Source organism: Pyrgilauda ruficollis, unplaced genomic scaffold (assembly GCF_017590135.1).
Source record: "Pyrgilauda ruficollis isolate IOZ18807 unplaced genomic scaffold, ASM1759013v1 scaffold63, whole genome shotgun sequence".
In the NCBI taxonomy this organism is placed as follows: Eukaryota; Metazoa; Chordata; class Aves; order Passeriformes; family Passeridae; genus Pyrgilauda; species Pyrgilauda ruficollis.
The window spans coordinates 2,200,431-2,227,981 of NW_024528044.1; the positions used below are offsets into that span (position 1 = coordinate 2,200,431).

The 27,551-nt window shown below is 36.2% G+C and overlaps 1 protein-coding gene across 4 annotated transcripts in view; it reads right to left on the minus strand.

Moving 5' to 3' along the window:
* Window positions 1-6,096: 6,096 nt before the first annotated feature.
* STRN3 (striatin 3) overlaps window positions 6,097-27,551 on the minus strand; it is a 58,863-nt gene continuing 37,408 nt past the window's right edge. For 3 of the 4 annotated variants that reach the window (XM_041484088.1, XM_041484089.1, XM_041484087.1), the window contains 10 exons: window positions 25,920-26,060; window positions 20,910-21,043; window positions 15,588-15,763; window positions 15,399-15,446; window positions 15,172-15,293; window positions 13,900-14,067; window positions 13,498-13,638; window positions 11,464-11,571; window positions 9,114-9,200; window positions 6,097-9,000 (listed from right to left, as the gene is read on the minus strand). In XM_041484088.1, coding sequence (XP_041340022.1) covers window positions 8,831-9,000; window positions 9,114-9,200; window positions 11,464-11,571; window positions 13,498-13,638; window positions 13,900-14,067; window positions 15,172-15,293; window positions 15,399-15,446; window positions 15,588-15,763; window positions 20,910-21,043; window positions 25,920-26,060 — 1,295 coding nt within the window. In that variant the 3' untranslated portion in view covers window positions 6,097-8,830. The remainder of the gene's footprint in view (window positions 9,001-9,113; window positions 9,201-11,463; window positions 11,572-13,497; window positions 13,639-13,899; window positions 14,068-15,171; window positions 15,294-15,398; window positions 15,447-15,587; window positions 15,764-20,909; window positions 21,044-25,919; window positions 26,061-27,551) is intronic. The other variant, XM_041484090.1, reaches the window with a different exon arrangement.

Here is a 27,551-nt window from a genome sequence, read left to right on the forward strand (position 1 = left end):
ATAACCTCCAGGAAGAGCTACAACCTACAGCCATGCTTTGGTTAGGCCACATGCCTGAGCACTGGAAGCATTCCCTGCCACAAGATCTTTCCAGGGTGAGTTCTCCATTCTCAGGCTATTTTATAGCAGAAAGCAGCATGACTTCCTTTGTCATTGGCAATATGTCTTTCTCAGTCTAACATGGAAACTCAGACCAGTGTCTCTGTGCTTACAAATTTTCTGCACCTCAAATTTTCCACCTTGCACAAATCTTAGGCACTTAGGTGCTCTCTTTACCATGAATCACCTGGTATATACATCTCTTGATAGCATGGCTGTTTCTAGCTCTGACAAGTGCAGTATATACGAAAAGCAGGTATACAGTGTAGGACTGAAAGTCAGTAAACTGCAGAGGCTTCATGCAACCAGACCTGCAACCTGGTAGCAAAAGCCTTCTACTGTATCCTTAAGCACAATGCAAAATGGGTCTCAGAAGTTGACCAAACTTTATTATCAGTGTGAAAACTATTTATATTGAATTGGCAGGGAACAAGAAAGACCCAAAAGAAAGATCATCCTAACATCCTGACACATAAGAGAAAATAGTCACCTTAAAAGTACTATGCCTTTAAAATCAATGCCAATAAAGAGCTATGCAGAAACGAGCCAAAATCATTTGCATCAAAAGTCAACAATTATAATTCTCTACAACTTACAAAGCAATTTTGAAGTAGGAAGAGAGAAAGAAGAACAGGGTTGGATTTTTTGGCACATTAGTATAGTCTCATCAGAACAGTAGATTCTCCAACAATTATTTTAATTACTTCCATTTGCCTTTCATATTAGTGTTGTCACATGAGCTTTCCCTTCTATTAGGCATGGCCCCATAAAAGACAGCATTTTTACCTTCCCTGTTCTGAAGACGAGAAGCAGGGACAACTGCTTATGCCTTGCTTTTAAGCCTTTTTCCTTATGGGGCAATTCTCAATATCACTACCTAGCTCCACCGATTTTGTCAGCACTTTCCTTCCTTTCATTAGCTTGAAGGGTAAGTCAACTCCAGAAAGTATCAAAGCCACAAAAATGACAGAAAATGTCTCTGTTCCATGCAAGTGTCACAGAAGGCCTGAGCACACTGTCAAAGACAATCAACTTTATTCTTAAGCAAACTGCCTGGAAACTGGGGACTTAAATCTGCAGCCTAATAAAATCAATGGTTTTGGTTTGGCCGTGGGACAGTAAACATAAGTGGTATTTTTGGGAAGTGGAAGCAGAACGTGGCTATCTTGTGATCACCTGTCATCCAAACACAGACACCAAACACATGGAAACTTCCAGCAAACAGTTTAGAACTGAAGCATGAGCCACTTCTCAGTCATGTATGTCTACTAACTGGAGTGTGCATTCTTTTGCCCTCATTGGCCTCAAAAATTTTGCCACTATCTTCAGTTGAAGGAAGAATAGGTTCTGAAAAATTGCTGTCTATGATTAAATGCCAGGATTTAATCTCTGCTTTGAAGAAAATGACCACTTTAAATTTAATCTCATTAGGATCAAAATTTCCTTTCCTTTCAACCAATCAAGTCTGGTTAGTGAAGTGTCCTTGATCATAAGCTGTCTTCATGAAATTAAGGGTATTTATTGTTTTATTACTCTCTGATTTGTTTACATTCATCTGCATCTATACAGAAGCAAATATTGTGCCCTATTTGTCTCTGCATTCCACATCCAGAGCAGTTGTCTGTGAATAGCAGCAGGGTCCCTCTTTAGCCATGCCAGGACAATGAAGGGCAGGGTTAGGGTTTGCCACAGCCAGAAGGAGCAGGTAGCATCGCTCCCCGCTGCCAAGCAGCTCCTGGGAGCTCCAACAGACCCTCAGCCCTGGGCTAGAACTGAACCTACTGCTGAACTTCACACTGGACCAGTTCCTAAGACACCAGCATGGGAATCCTGCACTGCTGTTTTTGCTAGCAAACGTTAACTAAACTTTTCCAACCTTTGCTGAAGTCAGATACGGCCTTTACTACTTAACAGCAATTGGAGTACAGCAGAATGTAAGCAAAGGGATATAAAACTATTTTTCTACCCTGGTGGATGTGATCAGATTACAAGTATGATAAACAACTATCTGCCAAAGAATACAAATTAGAGACAACAAGAAGTCAAAAGATTGAGAAAAAGACTGGCAAGATTTAGGAAAATACTTTAAATTAGATGGGAAAATCACAAAAATTACTAACTTAGCACCACTTTGAAAGCTTTGGTAAGTTCCAAATCAAACAAACTATATAATCAAAATAGTAATTTTTTTAAAATGAAAAGCAGATTCACTATTATGTAGTTTCTGAAATTCTCTTGACACCCTTGGGTATTTTAAGAATATATTACTTGTTCAGAAAAGGTAGATGCGAAAACAGCTTTCTCTCATCTAAACACTCTAAATTAAGTGAGATACACAAATTTGTTGAACTAATTCTGGTGAGGACTAGGAGCCAGTTTAGAAAAAAAAGCCAGACCTGTCTGGCACAGCATGTTGGTAGCAAATATATGAACAAGGAATTTACTCCCCAATGGTCAGATTTGCTCAAATCTGAACAGAGACTAGACTAACACAAACAATTAGGAGAAAGTGACTAGGATCAGTTGCTTCTGTTAAGCCCAAATATCTGCCAAAAAAAGAGGTTTATGACAGAATATAATGCATGTGCGCCATGGAAACTGTCAGGTGTTAAGTCAGTCAAATTGGGGAAAATATTTCTAGCCTCTAAGAAATTCTTCTGTAAGGCAGCTGTTAGGTAAACCTTTACAGAAAACTATATTATTAAGATTAGCAGAGTCAGTCACATCAGTAATTCAGGAAGCCAACACACAGCTCCTGTTTTTGCCAACATCTACCCTGGTAATGAGGATGTACCAGTATTTTAAAAAGACTTGCTATCGGTAAGGTGTAATAGTATTTTCTAAAACCAGAAAACTCCAGCAGAGGGAATCCAGGGGAAACCTCAGACTACCAGCTAGTCCTCCAGAAGCACAGGGCACGTAAGACAGAGCCGTGATTCAGATTCCAACACAGCACCAGTGCATGCAGAGCAGCTGCAGGTCCTTCCAAGAGCTCCTGCTTTTAAGCTCCTGCCCCAGCGGCCCACAAATGACAAATCAGATACCCACCCATTTCATGGTACAAAAGAGCAACTAGAAAGATACCTGAAACAATAGAAAAAAAGGAGCTTAAAAAAGGCAATAAGGCCAGTCACCACAAAGTCACTGAAGAATATCATCACCTTGGGCAGCCCTCGTTTCATAAAGAAAAACCACATCCCCTTGGCCAGATGCTATGCATGAGCAAAACCTCAGGAGCCACCAGGCATGGTCTGAGAAGTGCCTGGTCACTCCAGGCACACCAGGATCAATGACAGCTTCCCAACTGCCACATGGCAAGCCAAAGTGAGATGGGGACAAGCCTCAGGAAACACCTCAAGGATATGTAACAGTGGGCAAACAAGCAGCTCTCCCTCTCTCCCAACACCATGATCTCTGAAGGCACAGAGGGCAAAACCTCTCCTGCCCTGCCTCCCCACAGCTTGTTGAGGGACTCCTGCAGCCCTGCTCTGTTCCCAGCCAGAAGGGGCAATCACAGCCTGGCTGGCCCCAACAACTCCCTCCACCCATGGCAGGTGGGCCACAAGACTGCCCCGAGCTAATGAAGCCATCCTTTCACCTTGAGTCAGCTGGAACACGACATGACCTTCCAGGAGGAGGTAAGAGGGGGGACTAAAAAGAAAGCCTCTTGTTTTACATTATCAAATCAAAGTTTGTTTCCATATTAAAAATTAAAAACAAACCAATACATTTTAATGACATTTTAAAGTTATTGTAGCTTGAACTATTTTTAAAAAATCTGTTACTAATTTAATCTGCATAAGACTCAAGGGTGTACATTCTCAAAGTATCAACAGAGCAAGTATGAAAACGGAATATTCTTAAACATTCTTGCTCATCTCAGAAGTAGCATTACAAAACAATTCTGAAGACTTCTGCTTTTGTTATCTCTTTTTTAAAAAAGTTATTAGAGGCAGACCATAAATACATGTGTGTATGTGTATGTATATATAGATATATACACACACTCACGCACTGCAGTGACAAACTGAGTGCTGTGCTCAACACACCTGAGGGACAGGATACCTTACAGAGGGACCTGGACAAGCTCCAGGAGGGGGCCCATGGAAATCTCCTGAGGTTTAACACAGCCAGGTGCTGGTGCTGCACCCGGATCAAGGCAAGCCCCAGTACCAGCAAGGCTGGGGATGGACAGAGCCAGAGCAGCCCTGCCCAGAAGGACTTGGGGGTGCTGCTGGCTCAGAGGCTGGACATGAGCCAGCCATGGGCACTCCCAGCCCAGAGAGCCAAACGTGTCCTGGGCTGCATCCAGAGCAGCGTGGGCAGCAGGGCCAGGGAGGGGATTCTGCCCCTCTGCTCTGCCCTGCTGAGAGCCCACCTGCAGGGCTGCATCAGCTCTGGGCTGCCAGCACAGGAAGGACATGGAGTGACTCCAGAGGAGGCCACAAGATGATGAGAGGAATGGAGCATGTCTCAGTGTTGGGACCGGCCAACCTGGAGAAGAGAAGGCTTTGGGCTAACCTAATGATGGCCTTCCAGTAGCTGAAGGGAGCCTGTAAGAAAGCCAGAGAGGGACTTTTTACAAGAGCATGTGGTGACAGGACAAGCAGAAACTGCTTCAAACTTCTAAGAGAACAGGTTAAAAAAATTCTTTACTGTGAGGGTGGTGAGCAACAGGCACATAGGTTTTCCACAGAAGCTGTGGATGCCTCAACCCTGGAAGTGTTCAAAGCCAGGTTGGATGGGGCAATAAAAACTTGTGAGAGGAATGGAGCATGTCTCAGTGTTGGGACCGGCCAACCTGGAGAAGAGAAGGCTTTGGGCTAACCTAATGATGGCCTTCCAGTAGCTGAAGGGAGCCTGTAAGAAAGCCAGAGAGGGACTTTTTACAAGAGCATGTGGTGACAGGACAAGCAGAAACTGCTTCAAACTTCTACGAGAACAGGTTAAAAAAATTCTTTACTGTGAGGGTGGTGAGCAACAGGCACATAGGTTGTCCACAGAAGCTGTGGATGCCTCAACCCTGGAAGTGTTCAAAGCCAGGTTGGATGGGGCAATAAAAACTTGTTTAGTGGAAGCTGCCCCTTGTCCATGGTGGGGATACAGGCTTGAACTAGATGATTTTCAATGTCCCTTGCATCCCAGGCCTTTCGATGAGTCTACAAAACTAAACAGAACAAAAATGCAAGGAGTCAGCACTGTGTGAGCAAGGGGCTTTCCACTGATGTGAGACAGGAAGTGCAGCAGCAGAGTGAAATCAGTTTCAAAGTATATTAAAGCACATAATAATAAGAGCATGCCTGGCCAGAGTGTGCTATCAGTTTCAAAATAAATTAGCATACAATATGTGAAATGGATGGCCACTGATAGTGTAACTTCAAGCCCAGTTTTTGCACTTGGAAAACCTACCAATTTTCTCCTGGCAAATAAATTTGTCCTTAGTATTTCTAAATTAGGGAAGGTTCTTAACCAGGGCTTGTTACATTCTTTTTCATGCATATTCGCTATCTATGTGGATGGCATACTACTGTTTATGCTACAGTGGTCTACAGTCACCGCTGATCTGCTTAAAACAGTTCCCACAATAAAAAGCAAGATAGAGACTACGTCTGTTAACACAGACTTATCACTCACAGCCTAAATGCTACAGGTATTATTAAACACATGCAGGTATCTTTCCATTCAGGTTCTGAGCACCAGTCCTTTGGGTCTCACAAAAGAGAAGTAAATCCTTTCATAAGCTGAGGTGTTTTTGCTAGATGAAACCATTTCTTCCAGCACTACCATTTTCCCCATCATCAGTACTATAGCTCTTTCATTCTAAAAAGCTCAAAAACAAAGACTTCAGCATGCTATACCCCATAACAAATAAAATAAGATGTATTAGAAATTATTGGTAATATTCAATAACGGATGCCTCACTACAGCACTTGATCCACTATGCATTAGTGAACTGAGATGATCATTAAGATTTCAATTAAGGAAAATAAGCAAATATTTCGTTTTTTATCATGTCAATTTTAATACAATTAAAAAAAGGTAAATGTTATGCATGGTAATGTTTATTAAACAATCACATTTTATTTAAGCATTAAAATGCAGCAGTCTGGAAAAGCTGCCAGAAACAATGTTTGGCTTCAGAAAAGGCGATTATTAAATTACTTCCAATAAAATTCAAATACTCTCTTGTCTGTTGATTAGTTGAATGCTTTAGACTGGAAAGAACAAAAAGTGCAAATCAGCTGAATGTTACTTTCAAAAGTAAAGTCTTAGTGTCCTACAAGCAATTACTGGAAGGCCTCACCTCAATCTTCATGATAAAGGACAAAATTCTCCAATTCTGACACAATTATAATTTACTGTAACATTTCAAGCAATGCAACATTATTACTAAAACAAAATTAATTCCAAAATATATCTGCCTATCATGAGCACCTCTTTCCTTTTTTTTTTTTTGTTTTTTTTAGTTTTAATTTGCTTGACATGAGATGGCATGAAATACATTCTTACTGCAAAACTGGAAACTTACATGGAACAACGCAGTTAAGCCACTTATAGGAACATGTTCTAGCTTTAGTTAATTTATACCTAAACATACTACTTTACATGAAAATATTCATATTGTGGTATGCTGTTTCTGCTGATATACTTTGAGCAAAGTGACTCATCACAGAATAGGTAAATGTTGACCTTTAGTTTAGTTTTTTGTTCATCAACTTTACGGGAGGACTTGGAAAGAAATGGACAGAGCTAAGATATATGGGCAAATTTTAGACATTTAGAAATTAGTTGGTTCTCTTTTTATTTTTTAAATTCAGCACAACTGTTCATTGGCAATTTGAAATAAAAACAGAGTGTACCTTTCTGGCTCCTAAATCACTTCAGAATCATTTCATATGCAAAGATAATGAAAAAACACTGAGATTATAATCTTAGAAGGGCTGTAAGAATACACCAGCAATTTTCGATTTGTTCTTGTAAAAATTTTTTAAAACATTGTGGAAACATGTTCTTATATGTGGGTACTGCTGCTTGAAACTGAACAGTTGCTCAACATCCAGACAACTATTACAATCTTGCAAAAGCAAAGCAGCTTATAAGCGTAATAAACAAATGGTCATTTTGCTAAAATTGAGACCTAATTTAGTAATCTGTAGAATGACTCTTTCAAACTGTGCAACACAAAATAATGTAGCCAACAGTAACATACAGGTACACCATTTAATATTTATTATATGCATTTTATATACATTATTTTTCAACAGCTGTACTTTTGCTATGTGGTACAATCTTAAAAATTTGCTGATTCATAGTTTGTAAAACAGAAACCTTACAAAACTCATCAAAACTCGCAAACTGATCAGAAAAGTTTTGTGGAAGACTAGAAAAAATACTTTTTTGTATTAATCATGCATTACACAAACAAAATTTTTAGTTACACCATAAACTGAAGCACATCTGAAAAATAAAATAAAAGCAGGGAGTAACTAGTCAAAACACAGCAGATTTATGAATCTTGAATTAACTACTTTTGTATTCTATTTGAAATGCAAATAAAAATAATTTTCACTCCAAAGGTTCTGAAACAAGATTGTTTTTTTTGGAATCAACTCCACTCCAGGTATTTAACCAGAGGAAAAAGAATTTCTTGGTTTGCAACTTTAGAATTACCAAATGTCCCATTTTCTCATCTATTTTAGACTGTTCAAAGAGTGCCATAACAGATATACAGGGCCCTTTAACACACTACATAAAAGGATATAAAGACCAACAAAAAGTGAAATAAATAACAATAGGCCATTAGCAAGATGGGTAATCCTTGATAAATAAACTCGTAAATACAGTAAGATGTACAAAATATCACATAGTGATAGGATGCCAAGATTAATTTTTTTAAGAGTTCATTCGGGGGTGTTAACCCCTCTGTGTTTCATTTGAACACATTTTACAGTCCTTTATTTATGAAGACAGTTATGCGATGATGATGAATTAGCATCCTTAAGCAAGGACTTAGCTGAGCTGTATTAGGCAAAAGAAGGGAAGATTGTGGTTACACGGCAGCGGGTCAGTGAGATCTCTGTGTTTTAGGGTTCTATAATGCAGAAAAACATTATCAATACAATCTTGAGCACTGTTGTGACAGGCTAAATATATAAAAAGACTTATAAAAACTAGAATTTTATCCAAACATTTTGTGCAACTAATGCTAAAATATTTTAAGTTAAATTTCCTTTTCTTTAAAGCAAAATAAAAGTTGGAAAGGGGAATCTGTGGCATTCAACTGATAAACAGAAGATTACTAAGAGATGAAAAGAAAGCTACTCTTGGAGCTCACTTCCCCCCACAAGAGCACCACATTCCTAACCCTAAGGCAGCACACAGAGTCCAAAATAAAAGTCTTTTGTAAGATCAGACTCCACGTTTGCTTAAAGACACCTAAAGAACAGACATACGCTCAGTTCATATCCAGTCAAGGCTACAAATACTGGTTTTCTTTTTTGTATTTGTCCCCACCCCCCCAAATACAGTAATTACAGTTAAATGAATGAGCCTGACATTGTTCAGGATGTGGTGACTTTTCACCAGCTTCTACCTGCCCCACTTAAGAGCCTTCACCCAGGCAGATCAGATGTAGTGTCTTATTGGTAACCTTATAAATGATGGCAGTGACGCATTCCCTCTTTTTTGTCCAAACAGACCTGCTGTTATGATGCAGGTTTGTTCTGCTATGTCACACAAATACTTTGGCAAGGGCATCAGCTCCTGCACTGGCAATATATGCTTTTGATGGATGAAATGCTACATCATAAATGGATTCATCCAGCTTTTTCCTATGAGCTGTTATTTCTTGCACACACGTCTTGCTGTCCAAATTCCACAACCTAATGGAACAATCATGGCCTGTTTAGGAAAGAAAGAAAGGAAAAATAAAAGGTTATATTTGTCAGAAATTCAGTGCATCATAAATGCGTAATTTATATAGAACATATAGAATATGAAAAAAACCCCCTTACTTCCAGACATTAAATAGATTCCATTAGGATCTACAGCTAGACTTGTGACAGCATCCAAGTGAGCAACCATAGAATGGATCATTTTACCTAAAAGAAAAATAAACAGTCAATTTCCTGTGAAGTACTGTTTATTTAAAAATCAACCCATTCCCCTTTAACAAAATATAAGACAACATGCTTATTTAGATTCCAGTAACATTTGCATGGTCCTATTCCATTAGAAATTATGAAGTTTTGACTGCAGACTCTTGTATAAACGTAAGGGCAAATGACACACAACTCTCAAAAAGGTATTCCCATTGTAAACAATCCTTATCCACTTGGCATCTTTATTGGCAGCAACAACAATGAAGACCTAAAATGACTACATGAGAACCACTGTCTCTTAAATGTCCTAATAACTGCCCCAACAGGAGAGTGTTGATGAAGTTTTGTAAAATGAGACTTACTGAGCCATACCAATGCTCCATCTATCTCTGTCATGGCTAAGAGAGAAAAATAAGGCAACTACAGGTGATCCTTGCCCAAAATACTCTCCAGCTTCTCACAATTAACTGTTCGGTTCTGTCACAAACCAGAACAGTTAATTCTGCATTCAAGTACTCTTAATGCAAGTACTCTTTTTAAATTTCTTTACGTTGACCTCTGTTCCTGGACTCCTAATAACGTTTTAGCACCTCATGATGCTTTTTGGAAGGAGTTCCAGAATGTTTAACTGCACAGAAGAATCAGTGCCTGTCTCCTGTTTTGAGTCTGTCACGTGTTGGAGATCAGCAACTGAACCTCAGTTCATGTGTTGAGAGCAAATAAATCCCTGTAAGACCACGATCAACATGAAGAAGGTAAATCAGTTTTGTTCAGTTGCTCCTCTTCCTGAAGAATCTCAACCTATTCAGTTTCTAAGATTCTTCCTAAAAAAAGCTACTGAAGATCTTTGATCCTCCTTCTAACCATTCTCTGAAACATATTAATTTGGCTATATCCCCTTTGAAGTAAGGGAGACTTCATTCAAAGTATTCATACAAAGGTATTAAAAATGTTCCCTTTTGCCTTTTATTCCTTTCCCTCCTAACAGGCATTTTGCTATTCTGACTGCTAAGCAACAAACTAGTATTTTTATCTAACCTCTTCCTATAACTCCAAGGTTTTTACTTTGAATAAGAACAGTTACCCCAGTGATTATTATTTTATATTACAATGTTTATTTTTCCTTACATGCATCCTTTCAAATTTATCCACATGCAATTTAATTTGCCTTTAATGTCTTTTAAGATCTCCAGTTCTTCCTTGTCAGCCTTCATGCTTAATAACCTGAATTAATGAATGTCAGTTAACTCCCAATATACTGTTACCTATTCATATGGCTCACTATGTTGAAATATTGCTGATCCCTCCAGACCTGCAGAGATTTTATTCCACAAAAAGACCATTTACTTCTACCCTCTGTTTCCTGTCTTTGACCCAATTATTTCTTCATGCAGATTTTTTTTCCTTATTCTTTGTTTCTTTGAAGTAAAAAACCTTAATTTCAGCAATATCAATGTAATGCATTTAATGACTACAATTCAAATACATACATTCATGGCATGTGCAAAGTGGAAAAAATGTCCAGTGTTTTTGCTTTAGAAAACAAAAACCCCAGGAACCTACTGGGGTTCATCATCCCCTACTGGGACCAAACCAAACACACTTCAAACAGGTGTTTTGTACGTGCTTCCTTAAAGTGAGCTTGATTTTTTTTCCTTCCAACTTTGATAGGTAACATGTAGGAAGTGACAGGTAATTTCACAAATAGGAAGTTTAAGTTTGCTTTTGCAATAATTTTAATGTTTTTGTCATGACAGACAGTGCAGCTTTCTCCTATAGCCTTCCTTAGCCTCTTTCTTCCAGATCCATTTCTGTTTTATAAACCTTATCAACAACTTAAGTATAACACAGGACTTCATTACCACAATGAATCTAGGGTTCTATCTTGCCCTAATAGGTACTAAGTGATCTTTTTTACTACTAAGAGTTGAAAAACGTAACTGACACATGCTTAAACACATGGAAATGAAAGCAGACATACACTACCAATCAGGAAAGCTCTAAATTAAAGACCACTTTCTTGTCCCTCACAACTATCTCTGCCTGTTTTGAGAGTGTTTTCTGACTTCTGAAGTCACAACTGCAACAGGCATCACTATTTCACAGAGAAGGTACTGCCAAGGTTTAATCTTAGAAATACCAAAAGTTCTGCTTTATGTAAGACTGAATCAGCAGTAAGTTTTTTACAAATAGATTCTCCCTATGTCATCCAGATTTCTTTAAACATATTAATACATAAAAATTAGGTTTTCTTTATCCTTACCCGTTTTGTTGTCAAAAAATTTGATGTGTCTATCTTCATGTGCTGTAATAGTTACAGGAAGTGTGGGATGACTTACTACCTTGTTAATATGATTATTTGATTGTACACCTGGAAATAAAATAAAATAATATTTATCTGCCTTAGAGAAAATGATAAGGTTAAAATGACAGCATTTTAGCATTACACTTTAGATTACCATATTATTTAACATTATGTAAGTAGTATCTTAGGACCAGTGGATCTCCTAAGAAATACAGCTTCTTGCTTCACAGGATGGGGCAAAGTGAGGAAGACTCTAGCCAAAGTCCTGTAAGGTTAAAGCTCACAAGTAGTTTACACCCATGAATGATTTTTGAGAGACAAAACCCAACAAGTACTGTAATGTAGCACTAGCCAAGTAGAAACAAACTTCAGCTTGAGTAATGTATGTTGTTTACTGCATCAAAAAATATTTAGGTGGGGGGGGCGCAGGGAAGAGAGAAGCACAGAGTGGTTTGGGTTAGAAGGGACACCTACTAGACCAGAGAATCCAAGGAATCCAAGTAACTGAAGTCAACCCAACCCTCTTGGGTTCTGTCAGATATATTTGTGACTTCAACTTAAAACAATGAATGGTTTAGAATCTCTTTAGAAATCTACAGGGTACTCTTTTTTAAAAACTATCTTGGTATCTTAATTTCTGTGCTTAATTTTTCTCGAATCCATTTAGAAGTCTCTCTTCAAACTAGCAAAGGTATTTCTCCAAATTAAGATGTTCCTTCTCACTTGAACATCAGGCCTTGCAGAAGGTATCTATAAGACAGCTTTTACACAGTTCTGTAACCTCTGTTGAAGCCTGTAAGTTTAATTATTAAAGTAAACTACTCTACTTAGAGGGGAGAAGCAGATTCTCTCCTTGCACTATTCTTTTAGATCACATTTTATAGAAAGGAATGAGCAGAAACTGGAGGTTTTCCTTATGAAACGCTTTAGGAGCTTCCTAAAAGCTGCTAAAGAAGTGTCCTCCATATAGTTTCATCAAATAAATGCAATGAATTCTTTATGAGCTACCTCTCTGTACACTTTATTTGCAGCAACAGGATTTCCACAAAGTTCCACCAGAAACTGTGTTTAATCCCAATCTGTGCAGAACTCTACACTGAATTAAATATTCTGTTTAATTCATCTATTATTCACCTGCTTGTCTTAATATCCTACCATGTCATGCTTATATAATGAAAACTGTGGTTTAATATACAATTAGAAAACGGAATCTTAAGAAATCTTAAGGGAACAGTAACTGTTGCTTTCACTGCCTCTAACTACTTTCAAATCCTGCTAACAGAATCATAAAATGGCTTGGGTGGAAAGGACATTTTAACACCATCTAATTCCAATCCCTCCTGCCAAAGGTAGGGCCACCATCCACTAAACCAGGTTGTTTTAAGCCACTTTCAACCTAGCCTACAACATTTCCCAGATGGAGCATCCCAAATTTCTCTGAACAACCTGTGCCAGTGGCTTACCACTCTCACAGTAAACAACTTCTTCCTAATATCTAATCTAACCTACTCTCTTTTAGTTTGACGCCACTCCCCCTTGTCTTGTCACCACACACCCTTGCACAAACAAGCTCCTCTCCAAGTTTCTTGTAGGCTCCTTTAGGTACCGGAAGATCACAATAATATCGGCCAAGAAGCTTCTCCAGACTGAACAATCCCAACCCTTTCACCCTGTCTTCACAGGAGAGGTGCTCCAGCTCTGAGATCATCTTCACAACCTTGCTCTGGACTCAGACCAACAGGTCTATGTCCTTCTTATGCTGGGGCCCCAGAGAGGGACCAGTGCTCCAGGCAGGGTTTCACAAGAGCAGAATAGATGGGTTAGAACACCTTTCCACAGTGTTTGTTCCAAGCATCTAGCCATCTTTCAAACTGAATGATGCGGTAGAGGAGTGAAACTTTTTTATTTACTACAGCATACAATGAGGTACCATAATAATGCAACCGGTACCTCATTCAAGATGGGTATTTACTACAGAAGAGCTCCACTTACCAGATTCTACTTGTGATGAAAACATTACCACTGACTGGGATGTTTCTAAATCATAGATGACTGTGCTGCCAGTGTTAAAAGATGCCACCATATGAGCAGGGTCACAACCTATAAAGTCGACTGATGTGGGTATTTCATGCTCTAGAAAGGGCAAAAAAAAAATTTTAGAAAGAACACTTTAAAAATTTAAAACACTTTAAAAATTCCTGACAGTTTAACCATTTAAGATACTTAAAGAAGATATTTGTTCTTTTCTTTAAAGTAATGTTACAGAACCATGATTATTCGATTACAAATGATTGTTTTAGCTATGTTACCTAGTTTGGATACATGGAGATAATGAGCCTGGATGCATCATCAGCTGCCTCATAACAGATATTCAAAACCACTGCAAAAAGTTACCTTTCTCTCCATTGTAAGTGCAAATACAGGGATTTTTTTCCGGTGGGTTCCATAACCTAATAGTGCCATCTGCTGAACAAGAGAGTAAGTGATTCTTTACACCACTGTAAGCAAGACCCCAGACTGCATCTGTGTGAGCAATTAATGTGCCAGCTAGAACGTTTGGCTCTGGAAAAAAAAGTTCAGAAAGGAAACCATTTTAGTGAAGAAGCATTAATTATTTCTTGTACCTCAACATGAATTAAATTCCACATAAACCAGCTGTATGTTCCCCCTGCCCTTCCTGTTTAAGCAACAGCTAGAATACTGCACAAGTCATTCTGTGCAACCACTGCCATCTTTCTCCAAAAAACCAACCAACCAACCAGGAAAACAAACAAAATCAAACTAAAAAAACCCTACCAAACCAGCCAACCAAAAAAAACCCCACAAACAACTATGTCCCTTTTCCAGAATAATACACTCTTGTTACCACCTCCTCTCTTATTTCTTCCTTTCAAATTCAACACCTTAAAGATGCTTGATCACAGCCCTTCCTTCATACAGGTGCAGAAAATCATCTTGCCACTTTAACACTGGATGCTTACTTGATGCAGTTTTTATTCAGCATACTCTGCTGACACATAGGTATGGTCTAAACGTCTCAAGCACGCTAATAATAAAAACAGGACTAATTTTTTCTTGTGGAGCTGGGAATCTTATTTTCATCTCCCTGATACTTTATAGTTGCCTTTTATAGAGGGTTTTATAATCTATGTAGAGTTCTCCAAGCAGTTATCAGCTATTTAATTTTAGAGACATCTAAAATTAAAGATATCTAAATCTTTAAGAGAATCAAAGAGATGCTAAATCTTCTAAGAGAAATGTTAGGGACTTGTGATGCAAGTCAGAAACATGGGACATAGAATCTGAGCACACCTTTGTTTTCTGGCAAATTTCCATCGGAAGAAACGAATAATCATTAAGAAGCTGTATTTCTGGTTTAAAACATTTTGCTTCTCAAAAATATAAATTATGATTACTTTTTTCTTTACTGCATAAATCTTAGGAATTGTTAGGTCTCCCTATTACTCTTCCACACTAAGTACATCATCAGTGCAAGCAGGAATAAATAACTAATGTTTGCCACACATAAGTACTTGAAAACACACAGTGTAGCTGAAAAATGGCTGTAATATTTCACAAAAACTCTAGAAAATAGATTAACATCAAGTAGAAAAATAACGTTCAAGACTATGGTCAGAAGTTGTTTATCTTTTAAAAGGTACTTACCATAGGTATCATATGGATCCACACTAGGGCTAGGCATGTTCCACCACTGGATGGTTGCATCAATACCACCACTGAAACACTGTTCTCCATTGGAACTAATTGCCAGTGACAATACCGGTCCACTATTGAGAGACAGAAAAAAGCTGATTGGTAACTGCCTACAGGACAGAATCTATTGTTATGAATGACGATATATTTATCAGCCACAAATAATGTCAAACACTCACATGTGGGCCCTAAATGTGTAGATGGGTTCTACATCTAAAGAGGCACTCCTGAAAGAAAAAGAAGAGTTATTATACCACATGAAATCTCTACTGAAAAACTTGAAACTAAAAGACTTTAATCAATTTCAAAGGCATATAAAACACAAATGAAAAACACAACTGATGTTTTATAAAAACCCAAATACTTGCTTTTTGGCAGGAACCGTTTTCTGCAAATTCCAGAGTTTTAGAGTATGGTCCTCAGAGGCTGTAACCAGCACAGGCTCTACAGGATGAAACGCTAATGCTCGCACTCCATCAAAATGACTGCGTAGCGTATATTTAGGGTTCCATGTCTTTCGGAAGGCATCTTTATTAGCTGGCAACTTGAAAGAGAAAAGGAAAGAAGCAATTTTATCTTGGATTTTAAAAAATGGATTTTATATATATCCCTATTTTTGGAAATATCCTATGTTTGATTCAGCTAATATATATTCAACCTTAAGTTTGTAGTTATCTATTATTTATCCATATACATCTACAACCCTATCTGGCCAGCTAGCCAGTCTGCAAATTTTTCTGTTGTAACAGTTTCCTTTGACCCAGGCTGGAATGATACATAATGTTAAACACATAGAAAAGAAGACTTGATTTTCAGAACAGATTTTAATCCTTTTGTACAATGACACTAACTCTTCTTCCTTGAAGAAAGAGAAATGTTTCATTGTGTATCATGTCATCTGCACCCAAGGAAGAGATTATAGCCATCAAAAGCTCATTTATCACTTAAACACAATAAAAATGAGCTTGAGATGCTTGGTGAGTGATCTTCCTTAGATGAATAACTTGACGAAGGTTGACAAGAAACATACATAGTTCTTGAATACTTCTACAAGTGAAGTCATGTACATAGAAACAGCTAACCCAAATTTCAATAGACATTTGTCATGATTTTAAACATAACATTACACAAATATTTTTTAAGTCTTTAATGAGTTTCAAATGTATCTGTGAGACAATAACTTAGCTGCTTTGTGAAGCAATATATGCAAACTCTACATTTATATGCTGTGAACATCCAATTAATACTCTTTACTTGCAGACTGTTAGGCTAAAATACAATAATTACAGCTGCTTAATATTAATTATAGGTAACCCAGAAGAGTTAACCAGAAAAATTCAAGCCCTTCTAGTGATTCCAAGAGACTAATTTATAGCTTTGAGTACAATTAATATTTATGCATCAAACAGACCCTTAAAAGACTACATCCCATCCTAAACCTCCATCATGAAGAAATAACATATCCAGGTACTTCTCTTTTCCCCTAAAGGTAGTTTAGAAAACTGACTTGAATTAGATGAACAAAATAAGCAAACTAAGAATGAATGGAAACTAATAGTATCCTTTGTCTTACACAAATGGAAGCTAATTGTATCCTTCATCTTACACACTATCTATTTCAGCATGTAATTGTTAAAATATGTTTCTCAACTGCAGGCCAGAATAGCTTGACATCTCAAACAAATTTCAGCAACACTAATATGAAATTAAAATCTCCCAAATCTTATTACCTTTTATCTGTCAGGATTGAAAATATTCAGATAATAGTGTAACGTGTACTGTAATAACTATTTTTGGACCAAGTCTATAATCTGGATTGAATTATCACTACTCAAACCAAATTCAAATTCAACCAACAAAACAAAGAGGTTCAGACAGTAAAATTTACTCTTTTGAGTTGCAGATATGCAGACATTTGCTTTTTCATTATATTACTGTAAATTTCTGTCCTAAGTGCAAACTTTACCTAATTCCAATCAAGTCACAGAAATTTGTTATACCAGACATGTAACCCAAATTTTTAGGTTTTGTTAAATACCAACAAAGAAATACATATAATAACAAAACATTTTGCTTGCAATCTTCCTACTTCAGAGTACACTGAATACTGCAATATTTTTACTGAGATTTATGTTATTTAGCACTGCATATTATATACAAGCTTTATAAAAAGAATCATCTTTCGTTTTAGGAAACAGAACAGAGTGGAATTCTGGAGTTCTGCATTAAACATAATTTGGACCAAACAACTGATTTATTTCCCTCCTGCCAAAAACTTGAAATAGCAATGCTTCATTTTAGAACATGATATATCCCAGATTATGCAGAAGACTTGCAATTTTTTGGGTGCAATATGCATCCACACAACAATATCTACCACAGTTGTGATTTGAAAAAGTCAAATGAAAAAAATTTGAAAAATGTCACTTGAAAAAATCAGAACTGGATACAGTGATCCTTATTTTTCAAAACATGAAAAGAGTTGATTCTATATTTTTTTTTTCTTTTTTCTTAAAAGGATAGTTGCAAGGGTAATTTTGGTTTTGGCAGTACAGAGAAATCTGCTAAAATGCAAGGTACAGCATTTACACAGTTACGAAAAGTAAGGTACATCTCCTATTTTAAGCACAGCTTTGAAGTTTTAATTTTTTTTAAATGGACTGGAACATTATGGTTCTTTTAGAAGACACCACACACACTTTATTAGAAATCTAGTTATACATAAACCAATTTTTAAAAATTCTTTTCTCTATCCATGTTTCTAATGGATCTTGATATCCTTACTGCAAGAGTAAGAGAACAACTGATACATCTTCAAAGAGGTCTTTGCAATCTCTAAGAAAAAAAGTTAACCAGTAATGTATTTCCAAAAAACAAATAACCAAAAAACCCAACCCCCAACTCAGAAAAACACAGTCAAGGACTTGGAAAAGGGATTTGATGATTACAAAGGATAAATGTGAGATTATTTCACAAAATGGGCCAGAGGAATAATGGAAAATTAGTGAAATGGGACAGTATATATGAATGTTTAAAAGTGTGACATCTCCAAAGCTTCTCAAAACATAAGGTGTAGATGGACACACTGCCCCACTGAATCTCGATGCTCTACTTTGTGTATTTATACACACACACAGAGTCAAAATAATCAAAGTCATGAGAACACAGACTACTTCACTAGCTGCTCCTCCCTTTTTCCATGGACTTTAGCAGGCTTTACTAAAGACCAAGAAGGATCAAACAACCCATTCATTCTGCCTTGTAAATCACAGGCAAACTGGACTGAAACTGCACCTGAGCTAAACCAACACAAACAAACAACTCCCTCCCACCAAAAAAAAAAAAAAAAAAAAAAAAAGGCTTCAGGGAATGAAGATCTTCCTTGCCTCTGCAGTCAAGGGAATCCTAACACATTGTAAGGAGACATTTCCCTATGTCAAAAAAAGTACTCCCCAACAGCAAACAAAAATTTTAGAGAACAATAATTAATTGCAGTCAGTGTCTTTTTATGTTTTAATGTTACTTTTTTCTTGATAATGATGTAACTTATTTGAACATTTCCAAGTTTACATAAAGGAAAGTTTTCCATCTTTTAGTCAGTCATACTGACTAAAACACTATTCTCTGGTGCTATGGAATCAAAAAATATACAAATGGGGGCATTTGATTTGGCAACATTATTCCCTCAGCATACAAACAACTACATGCACTGAGGTCAATTTAAGTAACTAGATAATAAAAAAGACATGACTTGAGATGACTACTGTTTACTAGATGACTAGTCTTGGAAACAACCTGTGAATTTAATCAAATATACAGAAATCTTCTGAGCTATAGTTGAAATTCTTAAGGTTTATACTTAACCCCCATCCTGTATTCATATCCTCTCCTTTCCAAAATACACTCATCAAGGAGTGACACATGAAAGCTCATGGAAGCCTGTTGTGGCTTTATTTGTTAATGCGCTCTAATGGCTCACAAAAGCCATCTGAAGAGCATGGGCCTATTGGGAGCAAATGCATTAAGTGTTCTGGTTTGAGGTTTTTTCGTTGTTCTTGTTTTACTTACACATTAACTTAGTGTCACACCTCCTTATCTGGAGACATGGGAAAATGAGGTGACTTCACCTAATCTTACAAGGGCATTAGACTATGATGCCCTACAAGTACTCTATTACAGGTACAAGGTAAAATATGGTCTTACTGTGCTGCAAATCCATAGCTGTGAGGGAACAACTTCAGCAATTAAAAACTATCAGGAAATTTTTGCCCTAAAGAAACACTGATGAAAAACTAACAGCATCTGAATTTTAGTCTCTTCAAAGTCATGACAGGACAGTGTCGTCTTAAATACAAAAAAAAAATCTTGCCATCTATGTTATTTTACACTTTGTTTTTTCTGACACACAAAGTCAGAAGCCACTGTGCATTTTTCAGCTATGCTTTAAAAGGAAGAAAATATCCTATGAGTACTGGGAAGAGAGGACTGGACAAGAAGCAAGGAAAGCAAGTGACAGTCATGGCCAACCACAACTCATTTTCAGTGAATGGCCTAGTAAGCAAAACTCTACTTCTATATTTTGTCTCCTGTATACACCAGGTATTAGAGCATGAAATAGCCTCTTCCTACTCACCTCCCAAACTAAACTGAAAATAAAGAGCCTCAGGGGTTTAAGGGTTTGAGTGAAAAAGTTTTGAAACTTCAACAACATTGAAAAAGTAAGACCAACTTCATCTACAGGATGATTAACACCTTCTAACCTTCAACAAATGTGTGTTTCTACTGCAAATTTCTTATTAGCTCAGGCAGCACTTAATATTTGTGTATTTATTACCTATTCTCTGCTTTAAGTTTCCCAAGAGCAAAGGTAACCTCTATTCTGCATCACTCTTCACACCACAAGAACTGTTTTGTCAGGTTTGTCACAAGTAGCACAGATTCATGTAACAGTTCTGTTAGCTGGTATATTGATTTCAGTGCTTTCTGAGCTTAGTCCTGGCTTGCCACTAAACACACACTGTTTTATAAAGAATTTGTAGTTCACAAAAGACAGCAATATACTACAAAGCTGCAATCCGCTGTCAAGCCAATACAAGACTTTTTAAATACAATACTTCATGCAAAACTTACCTGAACACTTCCCTAACCAGCCATCCTATGTTACTAACCAATGAAAAATTTGTTTAACACTATTGGTAGAAGCTTAATGAATATGGTCAAAGGAATGTCAGAACACTCTGGATTATAATAAAAATATCCCCTAAAAGCTTACATATGAAATATACTACTATATATACAGTCTATGCTGTTAACACTACATACTCATCAAAAGGATAAATAAATTAGTTAATATCAATATTTGTGTTTCGTGCCATGCCTACTCACCACTCCATTTCAATATATAACTGTAATTTTGGTCATGTTAAGACATTAATATGTATTTTATGTCATAACACATTTCCCCTCCCAGTGACAAAATCTGAATTAAATTATTAATGTAGAAAAAAACCCAAGTCATCTCATTTAATTCTGGTAACCCAAATTACTTAGCTCATTTGCAAGGTGCTCTTCCATTCCAAGTAACAGCTTTTACTAAATAAGTGCATCCGTAATGTTCAGGATTGAGGAGAGGGGACCCAATTACTATTGGTTAAACTGTATAAAGAATTTTAAAATAAAATTGCACTTACATCATAACTATAGTCTGCATCATTTGTTACTGTCAAGTCTGCAAGGTCTCCAAGGCCCAGTACACTTAACAACACATCATCAGAACCCATAATAAATGACTTGCCTCCTCCAGGTGGAAACGTTATTGGCTCAGCTACAAAGAACAAAACAGTTTCTTTAAGTCTCAACAGAGTAATTCAAACTGATGAAAAGCTGCATTATTCATCACTTAACAGCAAAGCAGAGTTTAAAACTGAACTTGTATATACTACATACAGCCCCAACTTAAAAAAAAACAAAACAGAGCATGAGGACACACACACATGTGCAAACACACACACACATTATATACACAACTCTTGTACCATGCTTCATCATTTGATTTCAACTTACTTTACAGAGGTCTTGATACTGACAACTGACTTGATTCACATTACTTTACACTGCAATACCAAATGTACATCCCAGGTTTCCAAATTCTCAGCTGAGTTTTTCATTCAATACACCATGCTTCCTGCCTTCTATCCACTTGCAAATATGTCTTTGTGTTTTATACTAGTAAAATATTCCTACTTGTACACTGAATATTTTTTAATCACTCAAGCAAAAGACTCCTGCAAAACATCTCTTCCGCTTTGAGTTTCCTCAGAGAATTGAAAAAATGGAAACATCTATTATTTATTCATTTCCTCTCTTAGTTTCTCAGCATGATTTTGGATTCTAATTTTAAAGTACACTCAACTGACACTCATGTTGTCTAGATGTGCCTTCTTCAAATTAAAATTTAACATTTCTGTTAATTATCATTTAGAATGATAACTTCTGTAAGTTATATATAGCCATTCACTATGAATTCACATCTGAATAATAAAGTTTAAAATATTCACCCATATTTTTTACCCTCTTCAACGATTCTGCAAATCTCCGTTAACCCACAAATACCGATTTTGCAATAAGGAATAGGAATGAAGGCTTAAGCTTCAGCACATTTTAGAAGCTACTTTTACTTTTCAGTTTTCTTTTCCACTTAGAAATAGCAACACTTGTTAAGTAGAGTATATGAAATGAAGGTCTGTGTGAACTTCAGCTAAGTATAAGCATCTGCAAAATATGTTAAATTATATCTGACATCTTGAAAAAGTAAACTTGCTTGACTTTTGAATGTCACTGATCTGGCAGAGAGTTATGGCCTCCTTTTAATGCCATTCCTTATTTCTTATCCTCCTAGAAAACCCTTCAATCTCAGAGAAAACAGTTTCCAGTTTCCTGGGATATTGTCTTCTAGAAGCAGTTCCAAACAAGAGGACTAATAATTAACACATTCCTGTTTAGAACACACATCTCCATTATTCCGTATGGCCACTATCTGAATGGTAACCCAGTTCCGATCCACTCCCACGGAACGAAAGGGACTGAAACCAGGTGTAGTTACAGATGTCTGGCACTACTGCTAGGGCTAGGCAAAGAGGAGCCAGTCCAGATAGATCAAAATACATCACTTCTCAAGAACAAAACAGGTTTTAATGCTTCAGAACTATTGTACTATTAAGAAATGTAACCTCAATAGCACAGTCAATACAACCATTTCTCAGAATCTAAGAACATAATCTAAGAATGCAGACTGCTGTTCCTACAATTGCACAAAAAGAGGAAACATTATTCTAACTATGCACAATCACCTCTTGTAAAAAAAAATTCACAATCCATACAAGTTTGACTCATAAGAATGCCACATTACATTAAGAGCCCAAAATGGCTTACCATGTCCTTATATGAATAAGCTTTTTATTTCCATCAGTAATTTACTAAAACTCTACATCTGACGATCTACCACAAACCACTTATACATTTCAAAAAATATGTATTCCTACAAAACACCAATTTACTTTCCTGTTACTCCTATTTGATCTTTAGGACAGGCCCACAAGGTTTAGGTAAGCCCCGTAACCTGTCATACTAATTGTTTGTGAGACTAACGTCACTAAGGACTGCCACATCAACAACCTATACTACAAATTCATCAAGTTTTGTTTGCATGAGTGACTATTTCTTTATTTAAAGCTTCAAAATTACTGCTACTCAAAATTCAGAAGACTACTTCTCAATACTAAAGCTGCCTGTATATTTTTATACTGTGTTCTATAATTTATTTGTGACTTTTATATTTTTAAGTGAGGCGTATTTGAGAAGTTTAAAAAATGGTCGCAAACTACTTTTGCAAAAAAAGAAACAGCAGAATAGTAACACAATGAAAAATGCATGATGCTACAGCTACTAAAAATATAAACCCATATCTTCAGATATCAAAACAATGCATCAATAGATATATGCAAATGATAGTTAAATAAATGACTTTTTAATGTTTTTCATCTCGAAAAAAAATACAAATATTTTTTCTAACACATAGTACAGTATTATTCTTATAGCATAATAATATAGCATAAGAAATGCTAACTGAGTTTGCAATCAAGAAATATAAAGTTAAAATGTAACAGTACAAGTTCCTTCATACGTGAAACTAGGTGAAATAAATATTGAAATATAAAATTGTATAATTAAATATTTGCTTAGCCAATCTTAACAAGCACTTCTTACCTTCAAGTTCTTGACATCATACATAATTAAATCAAAATCATAATTAAATCAAAATTAGTAATGCTTGTACAACCTGAAACTACTTTAATCTCTGGCCAGATATATATGCTCATATAGGCTGCTGTTGTCTAGTGTACAACAGGGACATCTTAACCTTGCTTCCCACAAAGTTAATATGCGGTACCTCAAAAGCAGCTGCTCATACAAGCAATTAGCTGTTACTGATTTTTTTCTGTCCATCTGTAGATTGACACCGCTGCAATCTATAGATATTAAAACTGAAAAACAACCAGTGAAGAAAGTAATTCTCTCTACACTGGATGGAAAATCATGCTGATACCATTTCTGAAATAATAGAACAAGCTGCAATGGAAACTCCAATTTCTCATGGCCAAAATTATCAAGTGTGATTATGGCATAACATCATATTTAACCAGGCAGTTCAGGGTGAAAAACAAACTAACAAACAAAAAACAACAAAAAACCCAAACCCAACCTCTCACACCTTTAAGAGGCATGAAAGAGATATTCCAAGCCAGTTAGAGTCAGTTCCACCCTGAACCCCCTTCAATAAAAAATTATCAACCACTACGTCAGAACTGTAATATTTCGAAGTGCGGCATAAAACTTCCATACAGTCACAAGAAAACTATGGTTTGATAAAATTCTTCAGCATAGGCTAGTGTATCGCAGGAAGAAAGCCTGAAGTTGTCTGCAAAATCTTAGCTTTTAGAACACAGCTGAATAAATAATTGAGTAAAATCTGTACTGCATGGTGCAGAATCTGTATTTTATGATAATGAAGTATTTGGCCTTGTAACACATCTAGAAGGAACTGAAATACAACACTGCCTCTTAATTTGCAGATTTACACCAAATGGTACAGAGGAAAACTCAAAAAGCCACATAAGCATTCAGGATAGAAATAGCAGAACTTACACTCTAATATTCAAGTTTAAAAACTATACAGAAACCAAAATGAGCAGATAAGATGACAGAGATATTAATATTATTACTCTTAATAAATAAAGAGCAAACTACACTGACAAGTTAAAACACACAGACATGTTAAACAGTATGAAAATCTAAACATGAAAGCAGTTTATTTGAACAGTGTGAACAATCTTTACTTGAAGGCTAACACAGTGCTTGTGCTACAAGAACCAGCCAATAAAAGGCAGTCCCTATCAAATTCAAATCTAGCATCTATTTCTTCAAAAATATTGTTTTGTCCAGTACTATTTTAGATGTAAGGTCTCTCCCTGAGACAACATCCCTGTCCGTAACAAGTTCTGTGTCTGTGCTCCTTTGCACAATATGTATGGCCTAAATATGGCTGAAAGGCAACTAAAAACATGTAAACACTGAACCTAGAAACAACCTAAATATACGTCTACAAGTTTTAGAAAGTTTCATCTGTAGATTTTTCAATTGCACTCCACAGGTAAATTTGATACTGCTTCATCTTGAAAATGGAAATGAAAACAAAGATGAAAAGGAAGGCAGTAAATAAGATGACTGCTGTAAAATGACAGTTTGGGAGAGCAACAAAAAAACCTCCTTGAAATGTGGTTTGGGGCTGTTTTCTGCTTGCCTGTTGACAGGCATTTGTGAGGCCAAGGGTGAAAAAGAACAAGAGAACCAACAGATTCCTGGAATCAGTAGTAATGCAAATTCTATTTCTGCTGTAGCTGATACATGCCAGTGCTTATGGGTCAAAGATCATCCTAAAAGAGGATCTGAATCTGAATACACCTGAGTATTCTGAATGATTATGTTCTAAGCAGAGGACAATTTACATAATGATATTCTAATTTCAAAGCAAATACAGGAAAATCATCCCTTTAAAACAAAAAACTTAAAAGCCAAATACAAGATTTTTTACTTTATATACAATAGCTTGCCACTAATTTTCATTGCCAATGATAACCCTGAAACTTAAAAAAATAATCTGTAAAGAAATAAATAGTGTCTTTGTAAACTTGTGTATGTAGACCAAGTAAATTTTACAAAAGAAAACATTAAATTTGAGGAAAGGAGAGTAATTAGTCCCATAACTTAAATCACCACTTTTCATTTTAAAATCCAAACTGTGCATCAAATGTTTATACTCACCTTTTTGCCCCTCAATAAATAACCTATTTGTGAAAGGTTTTGCTAATGGTGGGGTGTCTCCAAACAGGGATTTAATAGAGAATAGTGTCAGAACACACTGCTGTACATGAAGTTATTTAAAAAAACTTATGAAATAATGGTGAGTTATAAAAAGCCACAGAAACTCAAGCCATATTCTCATAAAACCATTTGGGAATAAGTGAAATAATAATGTGGCAATCTGCAACTGCATTCAGCTTTACAGAGGGGATAATAAATGACAGTGTGTGCTTTCTAAAAGAAATCTCCTGAAATATAGTAAGTAGCTGAATTTTTTGTACCTTCCTCTGCTCTTGCACCTTCATGATCAGTCATTCTAGAAGAGGGTGACCTAGATTGATTAATGATTCCTGAAGGGATGTGGGGTATCTCATCATCGCCCAGATCAGCTATCATGTCGTGAAGTTTTGTCCTGTTGACTCCTGTAAATTAATGTCAGCAGCAAAAATTCATTTGATTGCTACCGCTTGACTTGACTGAAGTCTAAAAATCCATTAAATAAGAAAAATTACTGAGGGGACCTCCTTAAAATAAATAGTGCTTTGCTTTTGTTTAGCAATATTTTGAAAATCAAAAGTAGGAGTTAATACACCAAATCTGAAAACTACATGCAAACAATTTAAATTCACTAAATCAAAGAATAACTCCTTTGTGTTCTGTAGATCTATTCTACAATTTCCTGTAGGAAAGAGAAAAAAAATTATCTTATAGTCCTACTGGAAAGTCAAGCCAAATACTAAAAGAACATTCACAGTTAAACAAAAAATGTATGAATTAAACATTTTCTAATAATATTACACAACTTTAACTATACTAAACAATTTAACATTAAAAAACAGAGTGCAAATTAAAAATAAGCTTAAAAATGAGAGCAGAAGTACAGACAACTCATAATGGGGGTGCAACAAACAATTAACTTTCCCTGCTTTGAATGGTATTTAAATTGAATGAAGTGTTTGTTAAACATAGCAGCAAGAATGCTTCCACCACTGTATGAAACTGCAGATGTACATTATATTAAAATAATTATAAAAGCAAACTTCTAGAATCAAAGCATTCTGAATTATACGTACATTGAATTAATATGCAGACATTAGCAAACAAAAAAAGTGTAATTTAAAATATCTTTAAATTACTAAATCCACTCCTGGATATAGCTTCCACATTAAAAAGTCAAGCTTCAATTATAAAGTGTATTTCAGTGAGAGAACCTCTTTAAAGAAAACAATCCATAATCACAAAAAACATAACCAAATTTCAACCAATAAAACAGCCCTTCCTGGGACTGCAAGCAGAGATATTGTAGACCATTTAGTAAAGGAAGCATTAGTAAACAAGTTCTTATATTGAGGTGACACGTCTCACATTTATTGAAGAGGAATTTGAAACTAAACCAAAGCCTTTACTCCCAAAAAAGTAAAATACAAATACTATGATTACAGATGACTTATCAAAAACTCAGAACCGTTATTCAAACAGTTAAACATCAAAATACACTCTTTCAAAAAGTATCTGATCATTTCAGATCTTACTGGTTTAAATCAATGTGTTCAAAAATAAGTGTCCATGAACAACAGAATTCTCTAAAGATAATGGAGAACTCCCTGCAGAGAGGGATGACAACAAAAATAATTTCTTGAAAAAGAATTACAGGAAGTATACCTCACATACCCCTAAAAGGATGCTATATAACTATTCTCATTAACATTTGCAAAACATTCTCATTTTGCCAAGTAATAAAACTCCCTACATTTACGTTTTTTCTGCTTTTGGTATTTTTTTTCCTTTCTTCACAGAACACTTAGTATTCTAGTTAAATATACAAAGACTGCTACCCAGAAGCAATCTGAGAATAAAACTGGCTTACAAAACCTTTCCTCTAAAACAGATGACTTGAGCGGTTGTTTCACTCT